Source organism: Nannobrachium achirus, assembly GCF_963921795.1.
Source record: "Nannobrachium achirus genome assembly, chromosome: 18".
NCBI lineage: Eukaryota > Metazoa > Chordata > Actinopteri > Myctophiformes > Myctophidae > Nannobrachium > Nannobrachium achirus.
This window is the reverse complement of record NC_137825.1, coordinates 9,917,756-9,938,082: the sequence shown is the minus strand read 5'-3', so window position 1 is coordinate 9,938,082 and position 20,327 is coordinate 9,917,756. Positions and strand designations below refer to the sequence as shown.

Below are 20,327 nucleotides of genomic sequence, written 5' to 3'. Positions count from 1 at the left end.
TCAGTCACACAGTCAGAGAAGAGCATTAGTTCTGCTTGGGCTTGAGAGTGAAAAGTGTAATAAAAAGCCATTTGTACGTTTAGAGGAATTAGCCGTGTACCTTGAGAGCTCGTAATGTTCATTTGATGGCTTTGTAAGATGGACAAGCAGCGAGTAGAAACCATACAGCTGCTGCTAATGGACTGAAAAGCTGCAGGAAATGAAAAGGAACTCCTCCTTCCACGAGAATACTGGCTATCATTAGACTTTATTTTAACATTTTGTCATCTGTCTGTGTCAGGGACGTGCTGGCCATTGGGAAAAGCGAGACAACTCCTGAACGGCCGGTTCATTCCCAGCCTGTCCAGGCCGGCCATTAGGAAAAATAAATAAATAAAATGTCGGCCTTCTTTCCATTTTGGGGGCTGTGCCTCGCGGTGCGAGGCGTTGTGTGCTTGTAGATCGGCTGTTTTCACTAGTTTAAATCATTTTTAAAATGATAAATACAAAACAAACGGTTTTGGACATACAAGGTTTCCACCCGACAACGACGAAGTATAACTCATGTACAATAATTGGCCCACTGGCTTATCACTTGTCATGATCTGAAATGGCAAATCTTTGAGTAGCAGCAGCGCTATAGAGAGAGATCTCTATAGCGCGCAATGAGGGCCTCTCCAACTCTTTTTCCCGGGCTGAATCAGGGGCCCAGCACGTCCCTGGTCTGTGTCCTGTTCAGTCTACACCGCAAGTTGGCAGTGTTGGAAAACGTACTCAAATGTTTTACTTAAAAGTAAAAGCATCAATACTGCAAACAATGTGGAAATACTCTGTTACGTGTAAAAGTACAAAGGTTTATTGGCATCAACATGTACTTAAAGTACCAAAAGTAAAAGTACTCATTATCCCATTTTTCCAATCTATAACAATCATTTGAAAATACCAGATCTACAAGCTCGCAATGCGTTGCATCGCGAAGTACAAAGTAACTAAAGTGTTCAAATAATTGTAGCAGGGTAAAAGTACAATATTTCCCTCTGAGATGTAATGGAGTAGAAGTAATTGGAAATACTCCAGTAAAATAAAAGCACCTCAAAACTGTACTTAAGCACAGTACTTAAGTAAATGTACTTAGTTACTTTCCACCACTGCACGTTGGTCTAAAAGATAAAGTGGAACTCTGGGAAAATACTTATAGTCTGAGTGTGAAAGGTCCCTGTTTAAATCTAACAGCCAATATATTTACGTGCATATTGTACATGTGAGTGTGTTATGCCGTATAAGAGGCGATAAAAGGAGATCTCACATAATTATGCATACTTAATTATATTCTGCCAGTACTAGTCTGCCACTAAGACATGAAATGTATGCAAATGTGACTCATCACGGAGAGTTATGATACTGTATTACAGTGGAGAGTTATGATATTACTACCGTATTTTCCGGACTATAAGGCGCACCGGACTATAAGGCGCACATAATAGACACTACCGTTGCGTTATGCATCCAACAGATGGAGCTGTGCTAAAGGGAATGTCAATGTCAATGAATGATCCATATATAAGGCGCACTGGACTATAAGGCGCACTGTCGTTTTTTGAGAAAATTACCGGTAAAGGCTTTTAAGTGCGCCTTATAGTCCGGAAAATACGGTAAATAGAATGTTTCAGTGAATTGCAAATGGCATTGCCATCCCTATAGCACCCATAATAACACCCTGGTCTGCCCTTGTTTGTTTCTACACCAAATATATTCACCAGAAATAACCGATCTACAAGCTTGTGACGCGAGTCTGCAGGACGCTATTGCTAGCAAACATTCTGCTCCAGTTCGCATAGGAAAAGCAGAAGACAGTACAGTTCAGATACAAGGTCTATTAATATAGGATTTAAACCCAAGAAAGCACTGTGGCTTGTTGTGAAGGGTTCTTTTGGGGGCGGAGGGGGCCCCAAAGTTGAGCTTAATCCTGTAATTGCTCAAACCGCCCGTTTCCTAATTGCTAAACCCGCCGCTGTTTCTACCGGACAGCAACAATTTACTGTATTGTGGTGAGATGCACATGACAGCCTAATTATAAAATATACAGTAAGTGACAGAGCGCTTTGTTTTTATTTTTAGAAACAACTTCACTGTACGTAAAGGAGCACTGCACCCAGTTTCCACCTACAGTATAAAGTATGTTCACATAATTGGTTCTCACTAAAAGCTCATTATAAGCTGCCACTGTTGCAGTCTATATTCCCTCTGTGGGCAATGGACAGTTCAAATACACTTTGAACACTGTGCTTTGAACGTACAATGGCTTCCATTTCAGTGCACTAACCAGGTAGAGGAAGGCTGTTCAATAGGTTCCATTCGTTTGGAATCCCCAACTGATGAAGTCATTGGAGTCAGCCAGGTTTGTGGACTGTCCACAGCCCTCCTCTGAGACACAGCGGGTTGAAAGATATGGTGCCATCTTATAATGACCATTAGTGAGGACCAATTGTATAAGGTTGAAAATGGTTGAAAAGTGAACCTATAAATAGTATATGGATAAAACAGCCTTTCTCTGTAATATGTGACTGCTCACAGTGTTTTGAGAGACAACGGCGATAATATTGTAAATCGCGATTTATTTTCTCACAATAATCGTGATATGAAATGTTCACATCGTCCCATCTATAGTATTAACATACTCAAACATAAAATACAAACATAAAAAAAAGCTTTAATCTCTAAGCTTTAAAGGACAACTTTAGTTTTTTACAACAAGGGTTCATATTTTAGATTGTAATTAAAGAATATAAAAGATGAGTGTTAAAATTATTTCATTTACTTCTTTCTATTGTTTTAGAGATTCTTATTTCAGTGGTTGGGGGCACGCGTACAAGTGGCTAAATATGTCATTTTACACAGAATAAGCCCATTCCAAAGATACAACGCAACCTTTCATGGTTGGATGTGACTTATGGGGGCTAGAAGTGTTACTGTAAATAGCAATAAAGAAACTGCCGGCTTGCTGTGTCTAAAAATACATATTTAGCCCCTTGTACACATGCCCCCATGCGTACGCATGCCTCACATTTTAGCACGGTAAACACGATAAAACAATAGAACGAAGCAAACTCCCTTGTGTGTCATACAGTATGGTTTCAAACTGTGCTGAATGATGACATTCTGAACAAATAGTTTTGGTTGTTTTTACACAGTGAAGTCCATGTATGCTGGAAGAAGATTGGGTTTGCGTAAGCTGTAGATATTTGATTTACACCAGAGGGAAAGCCGCTGTGTGAACCATAACTAATATCGCCTAAAAGTCATTTTTCAAATTAAACGTACCAGTGGGGGGTGGTGTTCCATTTTGTGTTCCGAACGACTGAATAACAAGATCTTATTGTCAGCGTTACTCATTTTGATGATTACCCTGCTGCTGAAATCCTAGCAGAGTTCAATCAGAGTTCAGTCCAGTAACAGGCACATATTATTCTTTTTTTTTTCTTTTTGGTAAAAAAATTGTTTAATAGTCCTTCTCACAGCTGGCCTGGGTTTCGCCCTCCACTCTGTCTCCTGCCTTCAACCGTGACTAAAATAATAAATGGATTAATTGGAACACGGGAGATTTATTCCCCCGTTTTATGAAAAGGAACATACAAGGTTTCCGCCCAACACCCGACAATAAATGGTAAATGGTGCATGTATACCATTTATAGTCAGATGTATTGCTTTACAGTGATTGTCCATTACATTCACTCATTCACACACACATTCATACACCGATGGCAGAGGAAACCATGCAAGCACAAGCGTAATTTGTATAGGGTTGATGGGTTTAATAAACCCAAGGGCCCCCCTACTGGTGACAGTATTATAAAATTCATAGGCTACCGCTATTATATCGCCGTTGTCGGGTGAAAACCTTTTATGTCCAAAACCGTTCATTTATCAGTTTAAAAATGATTTAAACTAAAGTAGTGAAAACAGCAGATCTACAAGCACACAACGCCTCGCAGGGCGAGGCGTTGTGTGCTTGTAGATCGGCTGTTTTCACTACTTTTGTGCAACGGCCTTGTCTGATGAAGCAGGGCTTTGTAAAGCATACACATTTGAAACTTGGAGATACGAGGTTTACACCCGACAACAACGATATGTATTTTGTCATTTCCAATATATTAAGGGTCTCTAATCTCCTAATCTATGGGCCCCCCCTCACAGCAGTACAGGGCCCTTTTGATCTGAAAACCCATGCAGAATAAGATCTAATTTCTTCCCTGCATGCAAGGCACCAACCTGCTCACCGGGAGCAACTAGGAGTTCAGAGTCTTGCTCAAGGACTCTTTGACAACAATTCTGGGGGAGCCTGGGATCTTAATCTGTCTAATTTACGCCTAATTCACTTGATCATGATACTACGGCGTCAGTCGAAAGTAGCAGATACAAGTTCAAAACCATACTGTAAATAAATATGGACGGTGGAAAGCCATTGGTTTCTATGCTGCGCAAATTAAGCTTTTTTGGCCGTTGTATGGGTGACACCATCTTTGTAGAAATCAACGTTCATTGGTAGAAATGATACCATCTCGAAGGCTATTGGCTGCCAACGGTCACGTGCAACCGCAGGGATACATGGGACATGGGAGGCTCTCTCCATTCCGACATGTCGCCACTCCGAAATTGTCTTCTTATTGTCGGAGTGGCGACACTCCCATAGGGGTTAGGTTTAGGGTTAGGGTTAGAGATAGGGTTAGTGTCGGAATGGAGACATGACGGAAAGGAGACATGACGGAGTGGAGAGATGCACCCATGGGACATTTGTCTTGAGCTTGCCGAAAATAAAGCACACGAAGAATCATCACAAGCCCCTCATAACATCAAATATAACATAAATTGGACCATATTTTCACTGATTGAAACGAGGCTTTAAACTAGCGATAGGAACCATAAAGTATTCATGTTTATTAAGGTAAGAAAATCAAATGTAAAAGTTCGGGAGAAATGGATGGAATCCTATGGAGAACATGTTGCTTCTGGTGCCAGAACAGCTCAACTATTAACTCATTCCCTGCCAGGCCCGATAGTCCCGAGATTATTCCAATGTCTTTCCCCGCCAGGCCCGATAGTCCCGAGAATTAAAAAAAAAAAAAAAAAAAACATTTAAAAAAAAAAAAAATGTTTTCAAAAAAAATTTTTGACCCCCAAAAATGGAGTAGGCATGATAGCAATCGCGAAATTGCATGTTTAACCCCCATAGCAACCCCATCTTTCAAGCATGGCAGCCATTTTGGCAGCCATCTTTGTTAAACATAGTGGCTGTTATCTCATGAATGCCTGAACGGATTTCCATTCGGATTTTTTTGTTTGAAAGCTGTGAGCAATGTGGACACACGTGGTGCATTATCTAGGCATGGGTGTGCATGATCCGTGCACACCCAATTACATGGAAGTCTATGGAGACGAATGGCAGGTGGGAGTACGGAGGTATGTTAAAATGGCGGTCAATGTGTTAATAGCGGCCAATCATAGGAACTTTTAGTTCCGCGTGGCTTCATTTTAAATCGGGACAACTTCAATACACCCCTGTTCAAAACGCGGCGCAAAGTGAGGGGTTTCTAGCTTGTAGATCTGCTACCTTGAATTTGAATAACAGTTTGGCATCATGAGGTTTCTGCCCGACAGCGACGATTTGTCATCTAGCAGACGCTGTGTTTTGGAAAAAAATCAATCATTTGTTCTTTAAGTAAGCAGTAAGAGCCAGACATGCTGTAGCCTTTACTGTAACTGTCTGGGTCTTTTTTACCTCCCTTTCAGGGACGTGCTGGCCATTGGGAAAAGCGGGACAACTCCCGAACGGCCGGTTCATTCCCGGCTGGTCCAGGCCGGCCATTAGGAAAAAGTTAAAACTAAAATGTCGGCCTTCGTTCCATTTTGGGGGCCTTTATACATTTTTTCGCAAAGCAAAGCCCTGCTTCATCATACAAGGCCGTCGCACAAAAGTAGTGAAAACAGCAGATCTACAAGCACACAACGCCTCGCGGTGCGAGGCGTTGTGTGCTTGTAGATCGGCTGTTTTCACTAGTTTAAATAATTTTTAAAATGATAAATACAAAACAAACGGTTTTGGACATATAATGTTTCCACCCGACAACGACGAAATATAAAAAAAGAAAAATGAGGGCCTCTCCAACTCTTTTTCCGGGGCTGAATCAGGGGCCCAGCACGTCCCTGCTCCCTTTCACTAACATCAGCCTCAAACCTGTAATCAACACTTCACATAACAGCCACTCTGCTGCAGAGAAATTGCCTGGCAGCCCATCTAGGTTTAGCCTCGCTTAGCGCAGCCTTTCTGTTTCATCATTACTCTCTAGGTTAGAGCATGCAGCCAGGGGCGTCACAAGGGGTAGGAAAGTGGGACTGAGTTACTGGGGCCCAAGGTGGAGGGGCCCTAATAACTTTATCTATTGAAAAATAGCAGATATACAAGCTCACAGCGCAGCACCGAGTGCCGCGCTGCGAGCTTGTAGATCTGCTATTTTTGAAAAGTTTTTAAAATGTGTGAAAATCTTTGAATCTATGTATTTTTTAAGCGAACATTTCTAACTAAAATTTCGCTTCTGGGGGTCCCTGGAACGAAATATTTTGAGACTGGGGTCCGTGGCCAAATACATATCATCTTGGGGGTCCTTGGCATAGGTTTCTTGCACACATTTCCTGATTTTTCAAAAATAGCAGATCTACAAGCTTGCAGCGCGGCACTCGGTGCCGCGCTGTGAGCTTGTATATCTGCTATTTTTCAATAGTTAACATTTATGGGGGGCCCGCAGTGAATCCTTGTACCCAGGGCCCAGAATTTGGTGTGACGCCCCTGCATGCAGTAGAACTCCTGTGTACAGTTCGAAGATCCCCAACTAATTATAGCCCTGAGCTCTGATTCACACGTTGCTAGAAACCTTCAGGCGCCGAAGATGACACAACATTACAGCGTTTCCTGCTGTCACCGTGATAATAATAATAATAACAATAATAATAATAGTAACTATAAGACTCAAAGCACAGCGTCGACCTTTTGAAGTGGATATACGTTGATTCCATCAATGTCTTGCCAGTCGCTACGAGTTGGACTAAAAGATGCATACTGTGCCAAACGAATTTTCCAAAAGCAAAACTATGCCGCATCAAGGGGTTTATTTGGTATAGGCCCTCAAATTATGTCCTAGAGCTAGGGTGACCAGACGTCCCGGTTTGGCCGGGACTGTCCCGTTTTCAAGCTGCGTGTCCCGCTGTCCCGACAAATATCTCTAAAACACTATGTCCCGGTTTTCAACATTCACAACAAAATTGTCCTGGTTTTCGCCAGAATTTTAAAAAATAGTCGCTGTTTTCAGTGGTTGCATAGACATTTATCATGTTCTTTTCACGTAAACATGCTCACCTAAACAAACAGAAAACATGAACAAATTCATTGCGTGTCTGAATTCAGCGCTGAGGCTGTTTGTCAATCACTCACTGCCTGTATGCAACCCTGCGGTGTGTATGTGCATGTGCACAAACGTTAGAGAATGGGGTCCCGGTTTTAGGCAGCAGTGGTTCTCGTCCCGGTTTGAGCGGCTGAAAATATGGTCATGCTACCTTGAGCACAAGGGAATTATTTTGGGTTAAAACTTCGGTTTGAGCTTTCCGGCCAAATTCTAGTCCTTTGAGGAGTACCGACCTGCTCCCTCATGATCGGTCCAGTGAGGCTGGCCTCCTCGAGGTCCCCAGGGCCAAGCGGCCAACCTGGGGCGACAGGGCCTTCTCTGTGGCCGCCCCCACCCTCTGGAACCAACTCCCCAAACGCATCAGAGACTCCATTGCCACCTTTAAAACCGCCTGAGCTAAATGATACATAGTTAGGAACCAAATGGACCCTTAACTCCCTTAATTCATATTAATATTTTTTCAGGGGAAAAAAGTCCGGGAAGACTTTCCAAAACGTGGAGATTTTCTGACGTGGGAAGGAGACAGGAGTACGTATTGGCATTAACATCTCACCTTTTTTATCACGTTTTAATTAGGAACATACCAGGGATTTTATAGGGACGATGATGCCACGTAGGTTAAAGTGATTAATGAGGCTTGGTGCCATTAGTTGCTCTCTGTTGGCGCAGCGCTGGCAGCACGCTTTGACTAACGCTAAGTGAGCTGCTAAGCTAAATGGCAAGGCTGTGTCACTCAGCCAACGGCAACAGCGTTCAGACGCTTAGCTAAATAACCAAAGCGATCAATAAACAACCAAGAGACTCACTCACTGCAGAGTAGATCAGTCTCGTTACTCTGTTGCTGTTAACAAACCAATATGAATGGTAGTACATTATGGTAGATGCAGAGTGTCCGCCCTGAGACTGGGAGGTCGGGGTTCGATCCCCGGCTGGGTCATACCAAAGAATCTGGGACCCAGTGCCTCCCTGCTTGGCACTCAGCATCGAGGGTTGGATTGGAGGTAAAGGGTTGTCCATACTGTCTCTGAACACCAAACCTTTCATCAGAAACTCTAATTCGGGGTAATGCTTTTCAGAAGATGCAAGATGACATAATTTTAGTTGAACCGGACCTTTCCGACAAAAGGTTTGGTGGTCTGAGACAGTATGGACAGCCCTTAAGTACCTGCATCATACTAGCATCATGTCCACGGGGTGTACTTGTACATCATGCTTCCTCACGCTACAGAAACTGCCCTATGGGCCTCATGGCTCGTCTATATAGGCCTATACATGTATATCGTCGTTGTCGGGCGGAAACCTTGTATCTCCAAGTTTCAAATTTGAAACTTGGAGATAAGTTGGAGATAATGTTCATTTTTTTTCGCAAAGTAACCCTCATCATACAAGGCCGTTGCACAAAAGTAGTGAAAACAGCAAGTCTACAAGCACACAACGCCTCGCGATGCGAGGCTTTGTATGCTTGTAGATCGGCTGTTTTCACTAGTTTAAATCATTTTTAAAATGTTAAATGAAAAATGAACGGTTTTGTTCACCCGACAATGACGATATATATATATATATATATATATATGTTGGCCTATATTTTCTTATTTGGACTCCTATTCTTGTTTAAAATGTAACTGCAATGGGTAGCTTGCACTGTGAGCTACCCACTGTTTACACCTGACAAGTGAAAATAAAGTGAAGTTGAGTAGAGTTAACAGATCATTTTGTGGTGGTGAACTGACCTAAATGACCTCAGAAGCAACGTTGCCAGTGTGCAGGATACCGGTAAGTTAGAAAGGATTCTGGATCTTCAAAAGCCTCTTTGATGGTTCATACTTGGACTAACAAAGCAAATGTCCAATAAACTCCAGCTTAGCCTATTCATAATTCATAGGTAGCCTATTAACTAAAAACCAGAAAGCTTTGAACACATCACATGCCGTTTCAATTTCTCTTCACCGAGTCCCAGTGAAACAAAGGATTGATTTTAAAAGTGCTTCTCGATGTTTTTAAATCTATAAATGGCTTTGTCCTTCTTACATTATTGATATGCTTACAAAAACACCCCCAAACACATGCCTTAGATCAATGGTTCTCAATGTGAGGCCCGGGGACCTCCAGGGGTCCCCAGCGAAATGCGTTAATATAGCATCGCGATCATTTTAACCATATTTTATATAATGGTGATTCAAAAAAGAGCAGAACTACACTCTCAAACTTCACTTTCTCCCCACCGTAAAGCGAGTGCATTAATCTGGCCATGCCATCTGCTATTTTCACTAGTTTGGGTCCCCGGCAAACGTAATCTCTCTTTAATAATACATCAGACTTATATAGCGCTTTTCTAGGTACTCAAAGTCGCAAAGGGTGTCGACCTGAAAAAGTTTGGGAACCTCTGAGTTAGATCATCAGATAATGGTCTCCCTCATTAAACCTAGAATACATTCTAAATCACACTATGGCCCTTCGGTCATTATGGTCCCACTCTCTGCAATTCTCTGGTAAAAACAGAAATATATATCTCTTTTCACAAGCTTTTAGTTAAGCTTTGGCAACGTGTGATCTTTGCCTCTTTCCTGCATATCATTTGTAAGCACATTGAGTCGTATGAAACTTGTTATATAAATAAACTCTGACTTGTCCTGGCTTGCCTTGGCTATAATGACTGCGGTGCTTGAAGCTAATGACTTGTGATGGTGAGTGATCACATTTAGAGCTTGTCCCCAGACGAGCTCCCAGCAACTTGTCTGATCTTTTAATAACTTGTGAATGTGTTTGTGACCTGAGGTGCTGGAAACAGAGAAAGTCTCTTCTGGTTGTCTGCGGCTGGCTTTTAAAAGACTTTTAAGGACTCACTTTTTTAGCACTTTGACGAATCATTCTGTTATATATAGTGTTGAATTGCTCACGTTTTACCAGTGCTTTATTGTATTGTGTTTACTATGTAAAGTGTATTATTATTATCATCATCATCATTATTATTAGGCCTATTAGCCCTATTCACGGCCAACTCAGCAAATTTCTCAGCAACTTCCTGGTGTGACGTCAATTTAGAAGGGGAAATGAATACAGAAATAGCTGGACTTAAAGCCAATAAATAATTATTTCGAACGGTAAAGTAAATTATAATGCTTTGTGCCTTTTACTATCTTGTGTTCTTGTTCATGCTAGCCGTATTTTATACTGTACTATTCGGAAATTGCATTACATTTGCGATTTCTGTGTTAACTCTATGGGCTTTTAGCAGGGTTTTACCCCTTCAAAACGTGACTTCAGCACCGGGGGGATGCTGAGTGGGCGGGTTGTGAATAGGGCTTATTATTATGCCCCCAAATTTGAGAGGCAAATATGGGGCCTATTGTCACCAGAGGTATTTCTATGAATCCATCCTTTCGATATCCAGATTCCAGAAGTGCAGACATGCTACAGTTTGTTCTCTCATGACAGATGTCGAGTGGGACCTGTGTTGCCCCTTTTGCATTGAAATGCGACACTCTTATGTCAGACCTATGTTACGTATGAAGTAGTAGAAATATGGAGATATACGATTTCTGTCATACCGCAAATATGGTAGATACTGTTCCTACACCCACGAGGGCCATGAACTACAACAACACAATGTATATTTGTATATGATTGTTCTATGAGTCTACATAGCTACAGATACTGTAGTATACTCATATAGTGTTTTGAACAGAATTAAGGACTTGTGTTGTTGTTGTTTTAATACTGTAGCGCTTCGGAAGCTATACAGATGCACCATTTACATTGCAGTAGTGACACTTCTACTTGAGTACAAAATGTGAGTAGCCTACTTCTTCCACCATTCTTTTTACAAATGTGAGCTGTCTAAGGAAGCAGAAAAGGGGGATATGGGGGGGGGGGGGGGGGGGTTCCTATATATAAAAGAACCATTGCCTTTATTCAACTTCAAACAACCGTATAATATTCCCACCAGGGGCAATTAGTTTCCAGCAGCTTGTACCACTGCAGAAATGTACGCTTAATGGCAGCCATTTAGAATGGATGTTCACACAGGTAATTTACATACGCACTTACTTCTCCCACTTCTGTTTTGCCAGGACCTCCGTGCAGTTAGTTGCACGTGCACTGCCACCAACTACGTGTTCTGTCTGATCTTTTCCAAAAAACGTCTGCCTCTACATATAGGCTGCTATAGAAGCTATGCCATGGTGTCTGTGTTTAGTGTAGTGCAGACACCAGGGTCTATACGTTTCTCAAGGGAAGAGTAGGGGAGACCAAACACCTCCAAAGCACTGCAGACGTACTGTAGGCCTAGACATTATACAGTTTTAAAATGCTCTACCATACAGACTGGTTCAAATAACAACTTTTCAGGATTCAAATGTACTGTAACATAAGCAAAAACAGCCGATCTTCAAGCTCAAAGCTTGATGTGTCGTGACATGTTTTGACCTTGTAGATTTTGAGCTTGTAGACTATGTCTGTGCGACACTGTAGTATGACAAACTAAGGCAATAAACGCTATGTTCGAACTGGTGTGTGAGTTCTGAACAAAAGCCCACGCCCAGTCAGTAATCTGCCCAGCAACACTGCAGCTCGCAGTGTAGTGTGATGGTGTGACAGGGTGAGTAGATCTCTAGCAGTGTGACAGAGTGAGTAGATCTCTAGCAGTGTGACAGAGTGAGTAGATCTCTAGCAGTGTGACAGAGTGAGTAGATCTCTAGCAGTGTGACAGAGTGAGTAGATCTCTAGCAGTGTGACAGAGTGAGTAGATCTCTAGCAGTGTGACAGGGTGAGTAAATAGATCACTACAGCTGACAGGGTGAGTAGATCAGTTTGTGGTTGAAGTTCAGAGCAGTGGATCTCCAGGTCAAGGGCCGTGCACCAGACATCCGTTCTAAAGACCCAAGGGAAAGTTTGGCCAGCTGGCATCGCCCAGAGAAAGACACACTGCTCCGCCTGATATGCAGGATGCACACTGCCATCTCAGGAGTGAGAGAAACATTCACTTAGCTTACTGTACAAATATGTTAATCAGGGATTAATAAGAGAGGGAGCGGCAGAGAGAGAGAGAGAAAGACAGAGACAGGGACAGAGACAAAAGGAGTTTTGTCCCCTCAGCCATTGCCGCACTTAACAATCTGCTAAACAATCGCCCCCGTCGCTAAGAGGGTCTTTTCTGTGTACAGTGGGGTACAGATGACTTGTCTATGTGATATGTTGTGTTGTCTTTTTGGCTATGTGTTTCTTGTTTGAACAGACTGTGAAGACAAATTTCCCTTTGGGGACAATAAAGATTATTATTATTAGAGACAGAGACAGAGGTAAAAGAAAGCCTGAAGTGGAACAGTTTCACTGTGCCTGTACTGCAGCACTATAGCACATCCACCTGCTATAATAAGCACTGAAGTTCATGACACCATCTAGTGCACGGAGGGTGAAATTGCATGACCTCTGTCTGTGGTTTCCTGCACCACTGACTGACTATACACACTGCAGATAGATGGATGACAGAGAGACACAGAGAGAGAGAGAGAGAGAGAGAGAGAGAGAGAGAGAGAGAGAGAGAGAGAGAGAGCAGACAGATGAATGAGAGAGAGAGGGGCAGAGGAGGACAGAGACAGTGCTTTGAAGAATGGAGAGACTGTGTTGTTTGTTTGGGAAACCAAAACCAAAGAGGGTTCATGGATGCCACCGGGCTCACGGATCAGAGGTGTAGCAGCAAGCAAGGAAACACAGAGACACACGCCGCACGCACGCACACACGCACACACGCACACACATTCCATTCAAGCGCGCACGCACGCACACACACACACACACACACACACACACGCTGGCTGGCTGGCTCACCTGCAGTGCCGGTGCACGCCAGCCACAGTCTGGATGATGGAGCACTCGCCCTCGTTGAGGCAGAAGGCCAGGTCCTTGTCCTCCACGCAGGGCTTGAACACCTCGGAGCGCAGGCTGGGGGACGTGGGGGCCGCCGCTGTGGACAGACAGACAGACAGAAGAGAGGACAGAGAGAGAACCATGTTAGTGCTGCTATAGACACACACACACACAGAGAGGGCAATTCTTTCAACATTAGATGCTGCATTCAAGTTCAGGAGGGTTTGGACAAGGCAGTTCTCTTGAATGCTGCCTTCGGGTATGGCATGGAAAGAGGGGGCATTTGCATTTCTTTCACCATAGTAAAAACTGCATTCATGGTCTGGAGAGGGCACTTTTTACAGACGGATAAAAGGGCAGGGGCTCAAGCCCCCTTTGATGACTATGTGTGCACGTTCCTGCACACACACACACACACACACACACACACACACACACACACACACACACACACACACACACACACACACACACACACACACACACACACACACACACACACACACACACACACACACACACACACACACACACACACACAGGTTAGTGCTGCTGCAATGCAACAAATACACACAACACATTCTGACCCGGTTATCATAGTTCTGTGCTGCAGTGAAGCAAATAACATGACTCATCCTGGCTGTAGGGTTGGGTTGGGATCCTGGAAACCGGAAGAGTGTGGGGGGAACCGTCACATTTGGAAGTGTTTCTGGAGACGGTTTATCTCAGAGCTGTTTATGTTGACTTCACGCGTACAAATAGAACCTTTCCATTTGTACACTGTCAGAGTTACAGACCTGTAAGGGTCCGTTTGGAGGAACTACTACTGCCCAGAAATAAATATGCATTCTGACCAGGTTACTTTCAAAAGTGCATTTGATATGACTGAGCTACTCATGTGTTCTTTGTGACAGGAGGTGGAGCTGAGGATTCTACGAGTGACAAGGAGAGACCAGAACAGCAATGACTATAGGCTACATGTAGAGGATCAGTCCAGGCCAGAAGGTTTCGGGGGAAGAAGCAAGAGTGGGTTGAGATGGTTTGGACGTGTGCCGGTGTTGATTTCGTCGACTAAAACTATAACGAAAAATGTGTGTCGACTGTGTTTTTTTCACTGACGAAAACTAAATAAAAACTAAATAAAAACTAAGCTGTGATGACTAAAACTAAGACTAACTATATTGACGATTTCGTCAACAAAATAAAAACTAGACTAAAATGTTAGGGAGGGACTAGTGGAGAAGAAAGTAATTTTATGTTTGGTTGCTCTCAGGTGTTGCTTGCTGAAAATAGCAGATCTACAAGCTCGGAGCTTGTAGATCGGCTATTTTCAGCATGCAACCAAGTGTAAAATCAATCATTACGATGCCATCAAGGCCTGCCAAAAAAAATTTTAGTTGACTAAATCAACTGTAGATTTAGTCAACTAAAATCTCATGATATTTAGTCGACTAAAATTAGACTAAAACTAAAAAAATTCAGGAGACTAAATTATGACTAAAACTAAATGAGATTGTATTCAAAAGACTATGACTAAAACTAAATCAGAATTTGCTGTTAAAAACAACACTGACGTGTGCAGAGAAGGGCTACATCAGGAGAATTAAGGTACGCTGAAGATGGAGCTGCCAGTCAAGAGGAGATGAGGAACCCGATGCACTATAACTGCCTTGTTTGGCTGCTCCAAAAGCTACTCTCTCTCTCTGCCGTTCTCTGTCCAACAGGCTCTCATGCTCTACACTTGTAGCAAAGAGAATCGTTTCTCTTTCCTTGTTTTCACTAGATGGTTTAATGTGTTTGTATCACTGATACGTCTGCAGAGGCACTGTAGCAACAAACAGAACACTTAAACAACAGTCTAGTATCTGGGGTAATCTTGACTCTGCTGTGAGACTGCTCTGCTTGGTAGGTAAATAGTACATTTATATAGCGCCTTTAATTCAAGGCCCTTTACAATGATTGTGCATTACATTCACACATTCATACACAGATGGCGGAGGAAACCATGCAAGGCAACTAGGGGTTCAGTGTCTTGCTCAAGGACACTTCGACACTCAGGGGGAGGCCGGGATCGAACTGGGAATCTTCCCATGCCCAAGCGGCCACTCTCTACCTCCTGAGCCACTGCCGGTGCCGCCCCTCGTTTGCCGCTTTGTACCGGCCTAAATGTTAATGTGTCCAACTGTTGTACTGTAGCCTGGAATCAGACAAGTCCGCCGGGGGAAAATAGATTTGCCCGTGGCGGATTTGGGTCTGGCTCAATTATGAATCCATTTCATCACCCTGAAGAGTTGGTTTGGGGAATCAGGGCTCAGTATTGGTCTGGTCTAAGAAAAAGAAAAAAGTATCAGACTCATATCCACCCAGTGATATTCTGGCTATGCAATGCTATACTGTGGTTGACTAAAGCCGCCATGATTCTTTACTCACTTGTATTATGCATTATAGTCAGGTGTTTGTTTGTTTTATTGTTATATCTTCTTGGTGTATCTGTACTGTTATGTCCTATTAAAAACAAACAAAACATTAAAAATCACACCTAATGTGAAGTGAGCGGTGGTCGTGCTTGCATAACGTCTTCAATTGGTAATTGGTGATGTGAGGCTACACACACACACACACACACACACACATTGCTATGGCAAAACGCTGAGGAAAAAGACTAGGATATAGGTCTAGGATGTAATCGCCGATTACTAATCGGTGATGTAATACAGGCTACACACACACACACACATTGCAAAACGCTGAGGAAAAGGTGGCTACAGACACACGCACAGCCACTCTATGGAGCGGTTTACCACCGCTCAAAAATGTATATAAAGAGAGGAGAAGAGGAAGGCCAAAGTGTAGGTTTAACCCATTTAGGCCTAGAATTATTGAATGCTTTAACCAGTGAAAAATAGCAGATATACAAGCTCACAGCGCGGCACCGAGTGCCGCGTTGCGAGCTTGTAGATCTGCTATTTTTGAAAAAGTCGTGAAAATGTGGGCAAATCTTTGAATATGGGTGGGTGACGTGACGTAACGTTTTCGCTGTCCTCGGTGTCAAACATGTATAAATAAAAAATATATTTGTCAAAAACCTTCTGAATATTGTGCAGGACATTAAGCTTTATGTGAACTTACTCAAGATTAAAACATTTCATTCCTCATTTCTTCAGAATCTTCAACCAAACATGGCAAAACTCATATGGTGTGACTGTCCTGACCTTGTTTCTCAAAGTGGGAACTTGAATAAAACTAAGAAAAAGAATTGCTAAAAATCATTTGAAAATGAATTTAGGCTAAAAAAAATGTCTATTTTGAGCCTATATCTTTTCAAAGTCAAAGCATAATGTTTTCAGTCATTTCTGATCAAAAACATTTTGTCCCCCAACCCAAAATCATTTGGTGTGACACTAGTTTGGAAAAATTAAACGGGCAATTATTTGGACACCTATTGGCTAGAGAGGTCCTTCTTCTGTAAGGCTATTCAGCACTCCCAGCACAACTGCAAGACAGGTGTCTGAGGTGAGTTATGATTTTAACATTTTCATGAAATGCCATCTTGTTGAAACGTTGACAAACTCACCATTCTGGATGTCTTTTGGTGTGACACCTTTTCTTTAAAAAAAGCTTAAGTTATTTGAAGTTTTGGTCATATTTCCATGTAGATCTAGGCTGCTTTGTTATAGCTAGCATGCTGTTAGCATGCTAATGTGTACATAGTAGCCTCAAGGTAAACCTAAATGGAGAAAACAGTAATATGGTGTGACACTTAATCATATGGTGTGACATGTCTGCTTGTCACACCATATGACTTGACTGTCACACCATATGATTTATATTGTATTTAACTACAGATATAACAACAAATAACAAAGTTCCATGTTTCTTTTGTACATTTAAACATTTGTTTTAAACATTTTTACATAAAATGTAATTTAGCTTCATTCAGTGATACTTTCAAATTCATCAGACAGAGCAGAAACCCCTTCACAGAAACCTTAACATATTGTTTCAATCTAAACAATATTTTCTCTTTGTCTTAAACTATACATTCCATTTTCTTTTGTCAGCTGGAAAATGACAAGTGCTGAGAGAACGAGAAAGTACAGGGAGAAACTAAACAATGACCCAGCAAGGAGAGAGGAGCCAAAGGGGCGAGACTGCATTTTCTACGAAGAGCAGGAGGTTGTCTGTGGCATAGCAGAACCGCAACAAGGCAGCCGGTTTGCTACCCTCACCAAATACGACTGGCTGATGTACAATACAGTCTAAATGTATAATCTAATCTGATCTAATACTTTTGTACTTTCACTCACTGGACTGGACAGTGGACAGTGTTAAGGTAGGACCCGAGACAAAACTAGCGAAAATAGCTGATCTACAAGCTCTCAACACGTTGTGCTGCGAGAGCTTGTAGATCAGCTATTTTCAGAGTTGCGCAACCCAGCACTCTTTAGCTAGTGGAGATGTGGTGTAATGTCATGATTCCTAATTACATTTGTTCAACACAAAATGCTGTGTTCAAGTTCAGGAGACTTCGGAAAAAAGCAATTTACCTGAATGCTGAGTTCTGTTTCCACTAATTGGTGTTAATAAAATGTTGCCTTCAATGCCTTGGCTCCAAGTGTGGCTATGCGCCTTATGTAAGCAATTTACCCCGAGTGAGAGGACATTATGCTCTGATAATGTCCTGTGTTAGGGTGTTATCGGACGAGGCGAAGCCGAGTCCGATAACACCCTAACACAGGACATTATCAGAGCATAATGTCCGACCCCGAGTGGTAAATAGCTTTTCTACCACTTTTTCCCTTATACATGAAAGAAAACACATAGTTGTAACTTGCAAGGATCTTAAGTTACAATCATTATTGCCTATAAAACTTCCGCGAGACAGCAGATAGTTCCACCAACAACATCTTCTACTCACCAACAGATGGCGCCAACTCCATACTAATCCATGCGTCTAGCTTACAGCTAAGCTAACCGTTCCGGCCGTAAATAGAGGCTGTTCGCTTCCAGAAAGGCATAGGTTCAGAGAAAAGGGGCTTTAAAGTTGGCGGATTGCATTGGATCCAAATAAATCGGCGACGATAGTACGCACGTTAGTAAACATAGGACCGCTGCGACCTTCATTTGTTGGTTGGGGGAAAGGTGTTCCGACTACCTCCTAAGTCCCCGGATGTACACTGAGGCGCATTGATCTCCTCACACAACTTTGCGGCAGTTGTCCTCTCATAACCTCCGGAATTTAGCCAATCAGAATCAGGTATTTGAACACGTGACTCGAAAAAGTGGTAGAATGTCCCTTTAGGATCCTTCTGCCGTGGGCCGGCAGAAGACTTAGGTGTGCGTAGCATTCCTGTGCACATCCTCATCATCCATCTACTACTACAATTCTTTCTTATCCCATGTTAAAGCCCTACAATAATATCCTGTTCAGAAATATTAAGGCCATGTTATCCTGGGTAATTGTTTAATCAATCAGTAAAGTTCAGTACTCACTAATAGGTAGGTTAAAACACAGTTTGCTTTGACACATGAAGATATGATCATACGGTGTGACACTAAATCATTTGGTGTGACATTCCAAATAGTGAGAAATCATACCTTTATTAATGATTAAACCAAAAAAATGTTTATGGATTACATAGAGAATATTATCAGGAAGAGTCACAAATATTTGTGTAATTTTAGAGAAAGTTTTGACAGAATACATTTAAAATATGTTGTAAGATCATGAACATGGGCCTCACACAGAGTGTCGATTATGAAAAAAATATACAGATATAATTAATTTTCAAAAAACTATAGTGGATCACTGGTTAGTTATGATAAAGGACTTTGATAAAGTGAGTAACTTAAGAAAGATGTACTCCATTTTCATTTTATGAACAATTATTTTCATGTCACACCATATGACGATTTTAGGCACAAGTACAACAAACTGCTGAATAAAGTCTGATTCCAATAAAATATCTAAAAACAAAATGTATTTCCATAAGGTTGAGAGTGAGTAGAACAAAAGTAAATAACTTTTATGCCTGCAATTTAAAGTTTTTTTTAAAAACACATTTTTTGGGGCGTCACGTCACTGACCCATATATGTATTTTCAAAGCGAACGCTTGTAACTCAAATTTTGCTTCTGGGTGGTCCCTGGAACTAGATATTTTGAAATGGGGGTCCGTGGCCAAATAAATATCATTTTGGGGGGGCTTCACATGAAAAGGTTTGAGAACCACTGCCATAGTAGTCTCTCAAGAACAGACTAACTGAGCTCCAGTTGAAGTGAAAAGGACCCTTTCTTTGACGATGGCTGGCCAGACTGCTGACATAGAAACATAGGGTTTTTAAAAAAAACCTTAGGATTCAAAAGACACTTATAGAATCGGGTCACGATTTTTCAAAAATAGCAGATCTACAAGCTCGCAGCGCGGCACTCGGTGCCGCGCTGTGAGCTTGTAGATCTGCTATTTTTCATTAGTTAAAGCATAAAATAATGATACACAACATGTGTACCCGTTCTAAATGGTTTAATGGACGCGGCGAGAGAGGGACATGCAGGTGACTGGAGCGACAGAGGACGACTTGGAGAACAGAAGCAGATGGAAACAGATGATCTGCTCCGGCCGGAAGGAGGAGAAGATGTGTTCTGTGAAGCGAGACGCAGCAGCAGCAGCACTGAGAGGCTCTCAGGCATCAGTCAGCCTATAGCAAGTTGACAGAAGCCATCGCTCAAAGCCTGCTAAAAATAGATGCTTGATGTTTCCCCCCCCCCAACTTCATTAACTTTGAATGATGTTGCTCCATTACGGAAAGAGGGCTGTGCACCATTTCTAATGCAGCCTCATTGTAACTAGAATGATTTAATCATAACAATTATCATTGAATAATGTCACACATGACTTTTATTGCGTTTTAAAGAGAGTGCTTTTTGTAATTATATAACGATTTGCTATACTAGGCCTCCCCTTATTGCGGCGCGTGAAATGACTTCTTGGTGATTGTTAAGGGCTCCTAGAACTGTCTGTGACACGCCG

At 42.2% G+C, this 20,327-nt stretch overlaps 1 protein-coding gene across 1 annotated transcript in view; it reads right to left on the bottom strand.

Annotated features, from left to right (window-relative positions):
- nrg3b (neuregulin 3b) overlaps positions 1-20,327 on the bottom strand; it is a gene marked incomplete at both ends in the record, with an annotated part of 585,734 nt that overhangs the window by 192,205 nt on the left and 373,202 nt on the right. Inside the window, one exon of the mRNA XM_080747178.1 lies at positions 13,260-13,395. Within this exon, the coding sequence (XP_080603304.1) occupies positions 13,260-13,395 (136 nt within the window). The remainder of the gene's footprint in view (positions 1-13,259; positions 13,396-20,327) is intronic.